The 895-nt window shown below is 59.0% G+C and overlaps 1 protein-coding gene across 1 annotated transcript in view; it reads left to right on the forward strand.

Annotated features, from left to right (window-relative positions):
• The window catches only part of MYBPC2 (myosin binding protein C, fast type), a 26,713-nt gene that overhangs the window by 10,764 nt on the left and 15,054 nt on the right, over positions 1–895 (forward strand). Inside the window, exon 11 of the mRNA XM_005879630.2 lies at positions 553–725. Coding sequence (XP_005879692.1) covers positions 553–725 — 173 coding nt within the window. The remainder of the gene's footprint in view (positions 1–552; positions 726–895) is intronic.

The following is an 895-nucleotide window of genomic DNA, read 5'->3' on the forward strand; positions in this document are numbered from 1 at the left end:
CATGTGCCCCTGACCAGAATCGAACCCGGGACCCTTCAGTCCGCAGGCCGACGCTCTGTCCACTGAGCCAAACCGGCTAGGGCTGTAACCACTTTTTAATAGGAAGAAGGGACTCTGGAAGTCAGGGAAGACTTCCTGGAGGAGGTGACGGTTGAGCTGAGATTTGAGGGATGAGGAGGTAGAAGTAGGAAGGAAGGAGTGTCCCAGGCAGGGGAAGAAGCACCATTTACAGAGGCCGCACTATTTGGCATTTCTCTGTGACCTCAGGATGCCCTCCACCTTCCTTTCTCTTCCTGTGACCACTTTTTGTGTCCCCTGACCTACAGCCGACCTGGAGGCACCTCCCGGTGGCCTGTGACCCCCTCCCCTTTTTCTCCCCGGGACCCTCACCTGGGACCTATTCATTCAGGCTGCCTCTGCCAACCTTCATCCCTCTTCCCTCCCGTGACCTCCCTTTGGACTCCTGACCCCACCGAGGATTGTGTCTCTGGCCCAGGACTCACCCTCTGACATCCGGACCCCTCCCTCCCCCCTTCCGTCCCCTCCCCCCAGGATGAAGGACGGCGTGGAGATGACGAAGGAGGACTCCTACAAGGCGCGGTACCGCTTCAAGAAAGACGGGAAGCGTCACATTCTCATCTTCTCAGAGGTGACCCTGGAAGATGCGGGTCGGTTCAAGGTCATGACCAACGGCGGCCAGTGCGAGGCTGATCTCATTGTGGAAGGTACGGGGGGGCCCCTGGGTGGGGCGGGGGCCCCTGGCACATGCTTCTCAGCATCGCTCAGACCCAATTTTGGAATTGTCCTTGATGCCTCTTCTTGCCTCACACCCTTCACCAGCAAGTCCTCAAAGGAGATCCTGAAGCTGCCTTCCCCCACCTCCGTGGCCCCCTCT

This window comes from Myotis brandtii, unplaced genomic scaffold, assembly GCF_000412655.1.
Source record: "Myotis brandtii unplaced genomic scaffold, ASM41265v1 scaffold601, whole genome shotgun sequence".
Lineage (NCBI taxonomy): Eukaryota > Metazoa > Chordata > Mammalia > Chiroptera > Vespertilionidae > Myotis > Myotis brandtii.